General features: G+C 35.6%; 1 protein-coding gene across 1 annotated transcript; it reads right to left on the bottom strand.

The window, feature by feature from the left end:
- Window positions 1-1,524: 1,524 nt before the first annotated feature.
- On the bottom strand, window positions 1,525-4,871 carry LOC110732304 (methionine gamma-lyase-like). Its single transcript, XM_021912225.1, has 2 exons — window positions 3,897-4,871; window positions 1,525-2,274 (listed from the first exon to the last, which is right to left on the bottom strand). The coding sequence occupies exons 1-2, from the start codon at window positions 4,684-4,686 to the stop codon at window positions 1,694-1,696; spliced, it is 1,371 nt and encodes a 456-aa protein (XP_021767917.1). The 5' UTR covers window positions 4,687-4,871; the 3' UTR covers window positions 1,525-1,693.
- Between the last annotated feature and the right edge of the window lie 10,132 nt (window positions 4,872-15,003).

Here is a 15,003-nt window from a genome sequence, read left to right as displayed (position 1 = left end):
GTAACTATTATAATAAACTTGCTCAATACGTGCTAACTTAGTTCATCTTAATTTGTCTCATGATTACTCTGATCTGTAACAGCTTAGTTAAACAAATAGAGATTATAACAAGGACAATCAATTGGACTATGCATTTGTCTAGTACTATAGCATTGGACTGCGATTAAATTAAGTACAATGTGGCATCCTAATTCATAATATGGTCTGAAGTTCTGAACATCTTATGGAGGACTGACTATGTAGACATTGGCCGAACGAGTCATCTGAACACAGAACAGGCTTAGCTAGTCTAAACTCTTTTAAGTACCATAACTTTGTAAGACAGTGACTGCCGGTTAGCCTCGTTGCTAAGTGAATTGCTTAATGATTGAAAAACATGAATACTGCAATAGACAAATAATTGTGGCCAAATATTTGTAGGGTACTGATATAGACCAAAAAAGGGCATAATACTAAGTAGTGATTCTTACAATCTATGTCGGCAGGAACTAGAAGAACCAAAGTAATGAAAATTGACAAGTTAATTATAGATGAATTGCCTAAGAATGAGGGTCTTTAATCCATACTTTGCCTTGCAAAGAGGGACTTTCAGTCTATATTCGAGTTAAAACAGAATAGCAACAAAATACCGCTCTTAATGTGTAATGTTGTTATCTTATAGCTTTCACCTTCAACTTTTTTTGCACCGGCAATGAGAATGACCTGAAAATTAATTGCAGCAATTACAAGAGGTACTAGACAATGTAGAGACATGGTGGTAGGACGTTCATTAATTTTGGATACCTTGAATGCACATTACAAATTGTCCGTATACATCCTCAATGTTTAATCACTCTTTACCAAAGAATTCGGATACTAAGCAAGGATTCGATCTTATCTATTAAAGCTATTTTGTTTGGCTTCGCAATAAAAGTTCATGACCTCGAAGGTGTCCTAAGGGAAACCCTTTCAATACCGAAGATAGTTCGATTTCACATGTGTTTTCATATCTTGGACTGATGGCAGGGGATATTTACTCATCATTTGATTTGTGATGGTTGTATATGGAAACATCTCCTTAGGATATACACTGTCAAATTCCACTCTAGATTTCTGCTGCCAAATCATCAGTAAATCATATTTTTCATCATTATCGACTGGACTTCATGTTATTAAGCATAAACTTCTGATGTCTTATCAGCCTTAAGCGTGCTCGACCACAGTGCATAATGCAATGGTACAAAGTCAATCAGTCACGTTCGTGTGAGTACGGACTACACACTTTCTTTCTCCTAAATGTCCACTATTTGGTAATGCAGTTCCCCTATACCCAATTACCCATGTAGTCCCAATACATACCATATAATTCGTACACCATAAATTACCTAGGCAAGGATCATGTGCACGACTGCACGATTTATCACTCGTCACCTTGATGTATGGTTACAAGTTTAAGTGCAGAGGAAAAACAAGTAGGACTGTCTAAGTGTAAGACTTAATTGTTAAGACTATATAAGAATAAAATTACGAGTAGACAAGCACAAGGAAAATAAAGACAGGATACATAACAAAATATGGCATTGCCACAGTTGAATATGCCGTTTATATAGACAATATAGTATGAAACCAAAGTTACTTACAGCATCATACTAATTGATCAAAGTATATTCTAAGGCAGAGCTAAGCAAGAGTGCAACAAGACCTTTCTCTTGATTCATTTGTGGCGAACACTAAACTTGACATCCTGCAATTTACCCAATGCCTTCTCAAATTGGGCCCACTTCTGCTCGAGCGTGCCAGTATAGCCAATGGACATCCTAACAAGGCCCGGTGAGATACCTGCGCGAGCCTTTTCCTCCTCACTCATCTCACTACTAGTGCTGCTACCGGAGCACGACATAAGGGTCTCGTAGTAGCCCAAGCTAACCGCCATGAACCCAAACTGGGTGCAGTTTTGGAGCTGGTACATCAACCGGTTGGCCCGCTCCTCGGTCTCCATATCCACACACAGGATGCCACCATACCCATATTGTTGGCTGCAAATGGACTTTAAAAGCTCGTGTTGTGGATGATCTTCTAGCCCAGGATATACGACTTTTAGGCCCAATTTTTTCATCCTTTTGGCAAATTCTAAGGCCCGTGCACAATGCTCTTTCATTCTGAGGCCTAAATGAGGAAGCCTTTCAGAGAGTTCAAATGCCACTTTGGCGTTCATTGTTGGGCCTAGTAGCATTAAGGCCCCTTGGTGTAAGTCCATCATTGAATTCACTAGGCTTGCTGGCCCACAGACAGCACCTACATCAAGTCAAGCCAATTATAAGTACGTCTATTTATTTTTCTAAAATGGTACGGAGTACTCCATTTAGCGATGGAAAACTTTAAACAACTAACAAAATTTAACAACTTTCACTTATTATAAATGATGTGCGATTTAAAAACTTAAAAAGTGTTAAATAAAAAAATTACGGAGTAGATTTTATCGTCCTTTTACAACCCGACTAGTTGTGCATTTTTACAATTGATGAAAGGTGAAAGGCAAACATGAGAGTAATTTAAAGTTAAAGAGTAGTACAATGTTGACATATTTGTCGTAACTCACAAAAGTCATAAATAAAGAGTGAATCGAATGAGGGAAACGTGAGTACGTGAGTTAAAGCTTATCCAAGACCCAAAGTGTTGGAAATTTTGTAGGACTGATAGGTACAAGCCAAAGATGGGCCAGATGGCAATTTATATGACACACACCACAATTGATAGTACTAGAGGCATCTTATGATTGAGGTGGAAAATGTCACTTTGGCCTCTTTAACATGGTAAATTGTTACGGAGTACCAAGATTTTTCTCTATATTTTAAATTACACTTTATATACTCTTGTTCTTGAGCTAGTTTTTACACTTTTCTTGTTTATATATTATACGAAATACATAAGAGTTAGATAATTAGTCGTGTAGGTGGAGTTTAATTCAGCCTTTATCAAGTGGAATTTAGGTTTTAGTGACTTTAAATGTTATACGAAGTATATAAAAGCTCAATTGCACGTGTAACGTGTTTAGGCGAAAAATGTGATAAGTGCATCGGGAACATATACATAAGTACATAACTTACAAGGGATGAACTAATTATTAATTTTTTGAATTATTTTTCATTTTCTCCGTAAATATATAGCAAGATACAAAGTGAGTAACAGATTAACACAAGTCAAGAGTTTAAGTTCTCTATCACGAATAATTGTGTTTGTGCATGCATGTATCGCTGTTTGATATCTAGCAGACTGGCTGGTCATCTTTACTATCAAAAGAAAAATTACTCTGTATTAATCAATTTTATTTCTTTAGCAAAAATTAATCACTGCTTATTTAGCAAAAATTAACCACGCTTGACTCCAAAATGGTCTGTTCAATTGAAATTCCACACCATGTATGTTTAAACCTTTATCATCTTTACCAACAAAAGAATTGAAAATGAAATTTAATTTACAATTACCTTTTTTCTTTAGTGTACGGAATATATTAGTTACGTATTTTAACATCCACCTAATTAAGACCGCAACTTTTTGTATATACTCCCTCTTTTTTTTTATATATATATTCTCTCCGTTTTAATTGACAAAATTACCGAGAAAAATTTAACGAGTAAGAGGCTACACTACATTATTCTTAGCATATTTGATACTTCCAATCAATAAATCAATAATGTCCTCTGTTTATCCAGTGCATGTCTTACCAGTTTACCAATACTATACATTAACAAAGGACAGATAACAAATTCCAATCAATAATCATGCAGTAAATTCCAATCAAAATTCATGCAATAAAATTGCGACAAAAATAGGTAGAAACAACAAGACACATGTATAATAGGTAAATTAAAAAAAAAATATTATACGATCAAATGACAAATTAAAGATGACATTACCTGCGATAATATCGGCCCCACCACTAATATACTTGGAAATACTATGCACAACCACGTCCGCACCAAGCCTAGCGGGAGATATCACAACCGGTGCAAAAGTATTATCCACCACCACAATCACCCCTTTATCGTGTGCAATCCTACACACCTCAGGTATATCCGCCACCGTCAGAGTCGGGTTCGATACCGACTCGAAATAAACCACTTTAGTCTTTCCCTCCACGATCGCCTCCTTAATGGCGGCATGATCACATATATCCACAAACGTAGTATTGATCCCGCTTGTACGCGGGAGAAAATGCGTAAGCAAAGCATGAGTACCACCATATAGTGTTTGAGACGCTACGATATGGCCGCCAGCGCCTACGAGTTGGAGGAGGACGGAGGAGATAGCGGACATGCCGCTAGCTGTGCAATAAGCGGCCTCCGTCCCCTCCAAGGCGGCCATAAGGCGTCCGAGGTTTAGGACCGTAGGGTTAAAATGACGACTATATATGAAATAGTCACGGTCAGGTCCTAATTCACCAGAAAATAACCGCCTCATAGTTTCTGGCTCCATAACCGTAAAGGTTGCGGATGCCTCTATTGACATATTTACCCCTCCGTGTTCTCCGAACTCGTGGCGTGCGCTTGCTAGCGCAGCCACGGGATCTTCCGTGGCCGCGATTGCGGCCTTCTTGGTTATGAGCATAGAGTTGTAACCATAATCTTCATTGTCGCTTGAACGTTTTTTATTATGGTTTAAAATTGTGTTGTTAATTGAAGTGGTTGGAGGAACTCCTGTTGCCATTGAGTTGTTAAAAATTCAAGGGTGTGTTTTTTTTTAGAGTTTGTTTTGTGTTTGCAAATGTAATGAAGTTTGAGTGTTTATATAGAGAGGTACAGAATATCAAATTGGAATTGTATTGAAATTGGGTTATAGGAAAATTATTCTTATGTTACCATACATACGTCAGTCATTAGTAAGAAGATTTATCTCTTGTACTTTAATTCAAAGCTAATGACTAAATTTAAACACGTTATTTGCTTCGGATAAATATGAATATAATAATGATGATCGTTTTTTCTGTGCAAAATTTAGACTACCATATTAACCTATGAAAGGGATTGTAATCGTGATTGTTATCGTGTCCAAATACATTAGGTACTTGGACGTGTATTGGTTTTTTTCCCCTTACACGATTTTATCTCTTTGTAATTTACCCAATTTTACTTCCTCGAAAAGAGGAAACTATATGCCTGTGCATTTTTTAGGACTAGCTAACCCATCCAATTCATTGTTGGTGTCCAATTGTACTTTTATTTTTATCAATGCGAGTACATCTAATAACATAACGGAGTACTTCTTTTGTTCCACAAAATTCTTCCTACTTTTTATAACAACACTGAAGTAAAGGGAAAGAAAGTGAGATCTTTGGGTTTGCTAGAAGAGAAAGAGAGTGTGCATTTAAGTTATACTCCTTAATTTATTTTTTTAAACTAAGAAACTTTTTACCTTATTGATGAGATCTAAAAAAGTATAATAATATTGTGATATTATTTTGATGTTAGGAGATTACTATAAAGATATAAAATTAAGATAAATACTGTTGTGAGATTTTTACCAAGACAAGAAGTAAGAGTTTGAAATCTATTTATGTGATAATATTAGGAAAGTCCCTAGAAATTATACTACTTTTATTTTTATCAATGCGAGTACATCTAATTACACTTCTTTTGTTCTGCAAAATTCTTTCCTCTCTTTGTAACAACACTGAAGGAAAGGAAAAGAAAGTGAGATCGTTGGGTTTGCTAGAAGAGAAGATTGTGTGCATTAAAATTTTAATTTATTTTTACCGATCAAGAAACTTTTTACCTTGTTGATGAGATCTAAAAAGTATTATTATAATATCATGAGTATAATATCATATGTGATATTATTTTGATATTAGGAGATTACTTACTATAAGGAGATAAAATTAAGATAAATAAATGCTATTGTAAGATTTTTACCAAGACAAAAAGCAAGAGTTTGAAATCTATTTAGGAAAGTCCCAAAAGATAATACTCTCATATACGTATATCTATGCAAAAATTTGATTGCAAATATCTTTAATCTCACACTAGTAAAAATTATAAAAATTAGATATTAATAATGTACTCATCGAGACAAATAAAACTAAATCTCATATGACTATATTTATTTTTATATATAGAGAGGAATTTGAAAGATTCCCTTTAATTTTAAATGGTCAAAATTTTTTAAATAGGACTAGCAAACAAAAACGGAGGAAGCAAGTGCAACCAATTTTATAATATTCAGACTATTTCATATAAGAATTTGCTATTTTGAAAAGGAATATCGATCGCGCAATTCTACTAATCAACTTTCGGTATTGTTAAAACATTTTAAAAAGCAATCCAATGCATGCTTAAAATTTGTTCATAATCATATATTCATATGTAAAGCTTTAACTTTTTACATATAATAAGTGAGTGGTCAAAACATAGTGATTTAACTATTTAGTGGATGCAATGACGCAAAAATAATATAATAGACATAATTATCCAATGATCAACCTTGTGCAGTAGCTTAGGATAAGATACATGCCACGTGGTCTAGTGTTGGAGATTTGGAAGTAATTGTTGATAAATGGATGATCCGACTAGCTGATATGGAAAGGCAAATCGTAATCGGTCAATTGTAGCACGTATCAGTTGGATCCCATTATAAGGACTAATATTAAAAATCAAGGTAGGTTTGGATCTTTGGTTTACATATGGCTTTGTAATGTTCAATTCTCTCAATTGTTCCTGAAAATGACCAAAATTTGATGATCCTATTTAAAAAGACCGGTGTGGACGTGAAGTGTTTTGTAACTACTATCGGTTTAGTATTTCTTTTGTACTCTCCTGTTTTTAGAAAGACTAATCCTCGCATGTATTTACTATTTTTATAGCAAAATGTTTGATAATTTCTTAGATTAAGTGCTTGTTTGATTGAAAATATATATAAAATGGAAAGACAAATTTTTAAAAAAAATCCAATTTACATTAATTTACTGTGTGGCGAAGTTTTTGAAAATAATTTTTATTTTTATTTTTCTCTCTGCTCCTAGTTCCCTACTTCTCTTTCTTTTTCTCGTGTTCTTTTTCTCTCTCCTCTCTCTATTTCTTCATCTTTCGTTCTCTTTTTTACGATTGAATCTTGATTTCTTACTTAAATTTGCTATTTTGTTCATTTATTCTTCTTCTACAACCAATTTCGAGATATACGTTCATCTATTTTTCTATTTTAATTTTTTTAAGGTATGTTCATCTAAATTCTTTTTTAATTTTAATTTTTGATTATAATGGCGAATTATAAGGTTCCAAAGAACGAGATAATTGCTCCTCCTATTAGTTCAAACGAAAAAAATTGAAGCTACATTTCAGAATTTTGTGACCAATTTTGTTAATTTTTAACTTTTTTGTTTGTTTTTGTTAATATTTCTATGTTTCTATGCATTGTTATAAGTAATTTTAATGTATAACTTTTGTGAAAATATGGGTCACTTTTGTTCAAATATGAGTCACTTTTGAAAAAAATAATCAAAAAACAGGTGAGATTCTGGATAACTTTTGTGAAAATACGAGTCACGTTTATATAGATATGGGTCATTTATGTGAAAATAAGGGTTACTTTTGAAAAAAAAAACTTATATTACTGATCACACATGTAAAATGCTCGATATACTGTAAATTACTGTAAATCGAGGGCATGTAAAAGTTTTTGAAATGGAAAAAGTGAAAATTTATAAGAATTTGTAAGTACATAATTAGTAGAGAAATAATATTAAATAAGGTTTTTTACCATGAACAAGCTATAAATTGGTCGCTCAAATTACCTTGGTAGGGCCGTAGGGGTTACCAAATTATGAAGCTTTCTCTAATATATCACCCTATCAACTAGTTGTAGTATCTGCCGTAACTGGTATATGTCTGTGTTTATGCATGTGCACGTGAAGTAATGAAATGCTAAGTGGACGATGGAGAATTGATGATTTGTGGGAGCTCCATACTTTGATATTGAATGCTCACTTTTGTCTATTAGTATGAGTAGTAATAATACTCATTCAAAGACCATTACAAAGAGGAATAACCGTGAATGTATATATATTACCTCTGTTTTATATTATTTGTAATTATTTAACATAAAATAAAGAGGAAAAATGTCTAATTATGACAAATAATATGAAACGGAGGTAATATTATCTACGAGTATGAAATAAATTTTGTTAGTTAATACTCTTAGGATCAATTGAACAAAATTTGAAATAGAGCATGTATCAAGTGTTTGTGGTCAATATTTCTCTAGAATTTAGCTAGAGCCTTTCTCTAGGCAACTAGAGCCACCGCAATTAGTGACCTCTTAGTCCACCATTTGTAACCAAACACCGATTATCAACTGGCAACCTTGTATTTTCTGACCTCAATTCCGATCATCAACGCCGACAACCTTGTTTATCTCTGACCTCTTTTCCGATCATCAGTGACTTCTACACCCCTTTAATACCTCATCTTCTCTTTCCTCCCGCGCTTTCACTCCCATCGCCATGGAAGCTCAATCTCCTGACCACCACCCTAAAATTGCTGTCGGGAAATTCTTTGATTACCGGCAATTCTCTCAACTAAGAATCCAACATTGGGTGTCCGATCACTGGATTAAATTTAGCAAAATCAAAGTGGAAAAATGGAAAAATCTATTTCTATTATGTTGTGACGACAATCGTGATCACTCCGCCATTATTAATGCCCAATCTGCCACTTTTCAGGCCGAATTAATTATATTTAAAGATTGGTCAGTAGAATGTCCTTTGTCGGGAATTGATTTCTCGTTTTCAGATATGTGGGTATTGATAAATGGTATTCCCCCAATTCTAAATTTCGCCTTGGTGTTTTTACCCAGTCCTATCGAAAGTGGGAAGAATCAAAGAGTTGATAACACTTTCTTGTACCTCCATCAGAGCTAAATTAGAAATCCATTAAACCAAACCCCTTCTACTTGAAACCCCTCTATTATCTTCCAAAAAGCATAATCTTCGGTTCCCTGTTCAATATGAAAATGTGTTCATTGTTTGTGCCTCATGTGGTAGGATAGGACACAATAAATCAAAATGCTACTATTGGGAAGCTGTAACCACCTAAAAAGAAATAGAACAGAAGATTCCGATCTCCCTATTCCTAACCAAAAAAGATACAAATCCTTCTCTGAGACCTCTGCCCAGAAACCAGCTACTAAAAGACGCCCAACCCCCATGTACCCTATTCTCTCAGGGAAAAGAAGGAAAATAAGTTATGATCATCAATTGTCCGGAACTACAGCGACAATTTCTCTCCAAAAAAGGAATTCACAGGAATCGATGCCCTCCTTCAACCGGATAAGGTCTTTTACTTCAGACACTACAAGTTGTGATCACCTCGGGAAGAAGCAGAGAGCTATGACCAAGTATGACTCATGGAAATGTCACATTTTTCCCCAACTACTTTCCCAAAAGGTACATACCTTTTCTTTCTCCGATACTCAACTCCCAATCCCCATCTACCCAATCAAACGCTCCGTGTAACGACGGGTACATCCAAGTTTGTGAATTCACCAAGCCATGGAAGCAAGTTTAACTTGCGGGGTCCCATCCATACGCGTCAACCCTTCCAAAGGTAAGACTTCCGTGCGACACATCCGGACTCATAACCATGGACCCTCTTTTGACCACCATAATCCTTGAACTTTAGAGGACTAGAGCCATGGTTAGATTGCAAGCTCATTACATCATGTTGTGACTATTTGACTACTTGTGTATTCCTTACTTGGGCATATCTTACTAACCTTTTGTGTTGACTTGTGTTTGTAAATAAAGTCTTAAAATACTAAACAAGGACTTGTTTCTCTTATTTAACCCTCTTCTTTTTTATTAAGTCGAGCCATAGTTCTTTTTATTTTTATTTTGAGTCAACCCGGATTTTTATTCTCGAATCCTACATAAGCGTCAACTTGTTTTGGTCATAGCCGGAGTTACAGAAAGAGTTACGTGTCGTGCGACCTATGGATCTGTAACCCCGGATTTTATCTTTCATTTGAAGTTGATTTAGTCTCAACCAGAGTCAGAGATAAAAAGTTATGACTGCAATACTACAGCCTGTCCAGTTTAGGAGTTCTTTTTAACGTCCAACCTTTTTTATTTCTTTTCGTGTCAAGTCTAATTTTCATAATTAACCAGTTTAATGAATAAACGAGGTCTTCTTCGGTCCTATATGAGTCTGACCACATGTCTAGTCACATGGTCATGACACGAGTCTTGAACATATCACTTTCACTCACGAGTCTTCACACACTTTGTACATACTTTTTTCATACCATGACCATGTCTTAGGTCCATACATGAGTCGTCCTTTTCGTCATTTGAGTTGAGGGTCCATCCTATTCCTGGATTTTTCCATATCTTTCCATAATTACATTCTTTCCCTTCACATCACTAATGAGTCATATTTATATAGGATTTATAGGCACGTTTATGCTACTTTTATAGTTATTTTTTAGATCTTTTGTCGCTTTTTAGGTCTCAAATGCATAAGTTATTTGTTCTGTACTCTTTTACGCTTAGTTTGTGTTTTTCTTAATATTTCAGGTGATTTCACAGTCATTTGGACGTTTTCGAAGTGTATTGAGTTGATTCGGATGATATTTGGATGGAAGCCAATGAATTGAGTTTATTAATAGAAGATCTCATGTTTGCGGATGTTGATTTTGATTATTGTGTGCATGGAAAATGAACATAGCATTCACAAGGGTCACTATGTGCCTTTCCGAATTGAATTTGAGTTGAAAACGAAGAAAAACGATGGTTTACAAAGTGTCAAACTAACCTTTGTTCACTCTTTTGATCATAACTTGAGTTATATAGATCAGATTGAAGTTATTAAAGTTGGGTTGGAAACTAGACTTGAAGATCTTTCCAACGCTAGGTCACATGCCTATATACAACTTATGAATCAGAAGTTAGAAGCCCGTGAAGTTGACGTTGTGCCTGTAGAGTGCGAGTAAGCGAGAACTCGCGAGCTACCTCGTATATGCCGAGAGCAACAGCAGCCCAGCCCTGAGCGATAGCTCACTCGACCAGGGAGATATAGCTCCAACTTACCCACGACAGCAGCAAGCAAGGGGAATCACAGCACGTCCTTCGCTTGGCCCTCGATTCCATCGAGCGTCTTCTTGCCACGTCATCTTCTATCATCCAATCGTTTGACAACTTGTGTAATTTACATTTTCTTATTTTTTTCCTTTATTTATTTTTAGATTAGAATTTAGGGAATTATAAATACTCAAGGAGACTTATTTTCTCCTTATGCTTTTTATTATTTTTATATGTTCGTTTTAGTTTGCTCTCGAGCCCTAGTTTTTCATGGACAACTCCATGGATTCCTCCATGGTTTTGTCCTTGAATTTGTTACTTTAATTTATAGAGGTAATTTACTTTAATTATGTTTTATTCCTTAGTAGTTTTAATTATTTATTTCATGTTAGAGTAGTTTATTTCTAGGGTATGGGAATCCATGTTTATATGATGAATCTTGATTGATGTTATTGATATTTTGATTATTGATTTCTCGAATTGATAGTATTTTATTGTTAATCTCGCAACCTGATCAATTGTTTGATTAATTATTGTTAATAAGAGTTTGAATCAAAAGATCTTACTTTTAGAGGCTTACATACAATTAGCAATTCTGATTATATTAATGGCCGAACTACATATGTTGAATTGAGAGCGTTAAGACCTGACCGTAGGCTTAGAAATTGCTCTAGATAATTGATTAATTGAATTGTTATTGATATTTGGTAGATTTAGAACTATAAACATGGTGAACCATAACCCTAGGTCTTTTTATTAATTGTTTTATTCCTATTTTAATTTAGACTACTTCGCTATCCCAATCTCGTGACATGGTTTAGTTTTTCCATACCTTGAAAGCTAGATTGAATAGCCATCTCTCTGTGGATTCCACCCTACTTACCCTACTATATTGTTAGTTGGTTTTGTTAGGAATTTATTTTTGACAGGTGTACGACAACCTATCAATCACTTTCCATACATTACATACCTTATACCTTTCTTCTCAAACGTACACTTTCCATATTCACATACTTTCCTCTTTCATGTTTTCCACATACATATCATTCACCTCCTACGTTACACTACACTCTTGCTCATCTATGCATGGTGAATTGAGTTCGAGTCATGTGATTGACAAAAAGTGTCCATAGACCGAGTGATGATAAGCACAAAGCACGAGGCGGGTTCTAATGACAAGATTTCATGATCTCTTTTCTTATTTTTGTTTTTCCCTTCCCCAATAAGTCTAGCATAGGCACCCTTCATCTTTCTTAGATTTACTTTCATGAGTTTGAATTTTACCCTTTCCATTTCAATAAAATGAGCATTTCTTTCTTGCATTAAAAAACAAAATTCACGTCGAGCTAAACACAAGGTATACCAATGAGTTAAGGCACCCCTTGTAGCCACATCATATCACCTTTACCCCTTTTGAATATACAATCCTTTTTCGATAAACCACTTTGAGCCTCGTCTAACGATAGACCTTTCTTTTTTCAACCCACATCTACCTAACCTTGGGATGGGATTAGTGTAACTTATGCAATTTTCAAAGCCAAGTACAAAAGCTTGAGTGATTGTTCCCAAAGAAAATTTCAAAAGTTCAAAAAAATTTAATAATAAAAGTGTGCAAAAGGGCAAGTGTTCCAATGTCTTTGATACGAACATGTCTCAGATTTCGTCTCTTATCGAGTGCTCGTTACCGTGCCTGAGAAACATGAATGCCAAGTGAGTGATAGACCGCATGATCTGGATTGTTCACACTTAAAAAAATAATAAAAAAATTCAAATACAAATTTCAAATGCCAAAAATAAAGAAAAATGAGTTCAAAAGTGAGAAACCTCAAGCATACAAATACCAAGATTCAAATGCAAGGTTGCACACCTTGGGGGCTTATCTTGGGTTTTGAGCCTTTATCCCTTCTTCTTCAACCTTTAGCCTAACCCCGTTACAAACCTTGAAAGACCTCTTTGAGGTGTACGCACACTTGTGCGAGGTTCGGCTAGAGCTACGTTCGGCCTGATTCCTAACGGATACGTAGGCAACCTCACACAGGGGTGCGACCGTAATAAAAATGCATTCATATTCACATTCATACATGATCATATCAAGGGATCTCCAATGCCCATACCTATTCATTTAGAGCTAGACTTGGGGGCTTGATCCCTACTTCATTAGCCTACACAGCCTAAGAGTCACCATCATTTGACTCTTCTCAAAATATTTTTCCATACCCTTAGCCTTTGCAGCCTAATTTTAGTGTCACTTTCACACACATCACAAATACATAGCTAGATAATTCTTCCTTTAGGAACCCTTTGTCATGAAATCTTGATACAACTTTGAAGCATGCTTTGTCATCATAATCATCATTGCATCACCAGGGCCTGACGGTATTCACCCCTCTCTTTTTTTAGAGATGGTTTCCTACTGAAGAAGATGAACGAGACTTACATTTCCATGATTCATAAAGTTAATAATCCTAAGGTGGTTTCGGGGTATAGGCTGATAAGTTTATGCAACACTTCTTACAAAATAATTTCTAAATGTCTTGTAAAACGGCTTAGAGGCATCATTGGAGACCTCGTTGGGGACAACCAGAACGCGTTTGTTCCAGGAAGAGCAATAAATGATAGCTTCAATATTGGACACGAGATGCTTCATAAGATAAAAAAGAAGGCCAAATCAGGTAAGTATGAAAGTATCTTCAAGGTCGACCTCAACAAAGCCTATGATCGAATTAAGTGGAGATTTGTCGAAAATGTGCTTAATCAAATGGGGTTCCCCGCTCTATGGATTTATTGGATAATGCAATGCATTTCCACGGTCTTATATCGTATTCTTATCAATGGAGAACCTTTGAAGAAAATCATCCCAAAAGCTGGGCTCGGACAGGGAGACCCTTTATCTCCATACATCTTCATTTTATGTATGGAGATTCTTTCTTAAAGACTCAATCACCTACAAAATGTTGCTGCTATAAAGGGCATCAAAGTGTCTAGATCAGGGCCTTCAATATCACACCTCTTTATCACTGACGATGCTATTTTCTTCCTCAAGGCTGATATTGAAAACTTTAGTATGATGAGAAGCACCCTTGACCATTTTTGCAAGCTATCAGGTGTAATGGTAAACCTGAACAAGTCTTATGTAATCTTCTCAAGGAATATGCCGAACACATTTAAGAAAATCCTTAGGAAGGTTCTTGGAGTAAAAGATAAGGAGCATATGGGCACTAACTTAGGCTGCCCTATGGATGTCGATGGTAGAAGCTCTGCAATCTTCAACAAGGTAGTGAGCAAGATTGCAAGCAAACTTTCTTCTTGGCAGGGAAGCTTGTCCTGATCAACAGGATTCTAGTTGTTATGGAATCACATATCCTAAGTGTCTACCTTCTTCCTCAGTCAATTCTAAAGAAGATCTCCTCCTTGATCCTGAAATTTTGGTGGTCTTCTTCCATGGACAGAAGACCAATCTACTGGAGGAAATCCTCCCTTCTGGAACAGCATAAACATGAGGGGGGTATTGGACTTCGAAATATCAAAAGCCTTAACCATGCTCTTATCTTTAAACAAGCATGGCGTATGTTTTCTAACCCTCAATTGCAGGTAACCAAGGTGTTCAAGGCTAAATACAAGGATGACTGGTTCGAAAAAGGAAGGAAAGGTTAATGCAAGCATCGATGTCTTGGGGTGCACGAAGCATTTTCAAGAGTATCCATCTCATGAGGGGTGGACTATGAAGAACAATTGCTGATGGAAAATCCACGAGCATTGAAGATGACTGGTGGGTGACAAAAAAATTATCAAATGCAGGGAAGGTCTCACCTCCAACAACGATAATAAGCCAAAGCTAGTACATTAGCTGTTAGAAACTCAAGGAGGATGGAAAAAAGATCGGATTTGGAAATGGTTCAGCATCCCTACAGCAAAAAACATCCTAGCTACACCCCTAGTAAAGCATGCTCCAAATGATA

The sequence above is a fragment of the Chenopodium quinoa genome, unplaced genomic scaffold (genome assembly GCF_001683475.1).
Source record: "Chenopodium quinoa cultivar QQ74 unplaced genomic scaffold, ASM168347v1, whole genome shotgun sequence".
Lineage (NCBI taxonomy): Eukaryota > Viridiplantae > Streptophyta > Magnoliopsida > Caryophyllales > Amaranthaceae > Chenopodium > Chenopodium quinoa.
Note: the sequence above shows the minus strand (reverse complement) of the source record. Positions and strands in the feature narration are given on the sequence as shown.

What these genes read in the sequence shown, in the direction of transcription:
- LOC110732304 (XM_021912225.1), bottom strand. Translation starts at nt 4,686, where the DNA reads ATGGCAACAGGAGTTCCTCCAACCACTTCAATTAACAACACAATTTTA. An exon ending in TGGGGCCGATATTATCGCAG is followed by an intron (nt 2,275 to 3,896) that starts GTAATGTCATCT and finishes GACTTGATGTAG; the next exon opens with GTGCTGTCTGTGGGCCAGCA.